At 54.1% G+C, this 283-nt stretch overlaps 1 protein-coding gene across 1 annotated transcript in view; it reads left to right on the forward strand.

Moving 5' to 3' along the window:
• Positions 1-283, forward strand: part of NCOR2 (nuclear receptor corepressor 2) — a gene marked incomplete at both ends in the record, with an annotated part of 29,726 nt that overhangs the window by 10,785 nt on the left and 18,658 nt on the right. Inside the window, one exon of the mRNA XM_009871091.1 lies at positions 55-205. Coding sequence (XP_009869393.1) covers positions 55-205 — 151 coding nt within the window. The remainder of the gene's footprint in view (positions 1-54; positions 206-283) is intronic.

Raw genomic sequence — 283 nt, forward strand, 5'->3', positions numbered from 1 at the left:
GCTTGCTTAATTGCTTGTGACACTGTTAAATATGGATCTTGGTGGCTTTCCAAGGGCACCCCGGCAGAAGTGCTGTACAAAGGAACCATTACCAGGATAATCGGAGAAGACAGCCCCAGCAGAGCAGAGAAGGCGAGAGAGGATGCCATGCCCAAAGGACATGTCATCTACGAAGGGAAGAAAGGCCACGTGCTGTCCTACGAGGGTAAGTCGTAATCCTCTGCCTTTTTAGGGCACGCGCCGGGGGTTTGTGCCGCTGTGGCTGCGAGTTGGGGGCTGTTTG

Source organism: Apaloderma vittatum, unplaced genomic scaffold, assembly GCF_000703405.1.
Source record: "Apaloderma vittatum isolate BGI_N311 unplaced genomic scaffold, ASM70340v1 scaffold33416, whole genome shotgun sequence".
NCBI classification, from domain to species: domain Eukaryota; kingdom Metazoa; phylum Chordata; class Aves; order Trogoniformes; family Trogonidae; genus Apaloderma; species Apaloderma vittatum.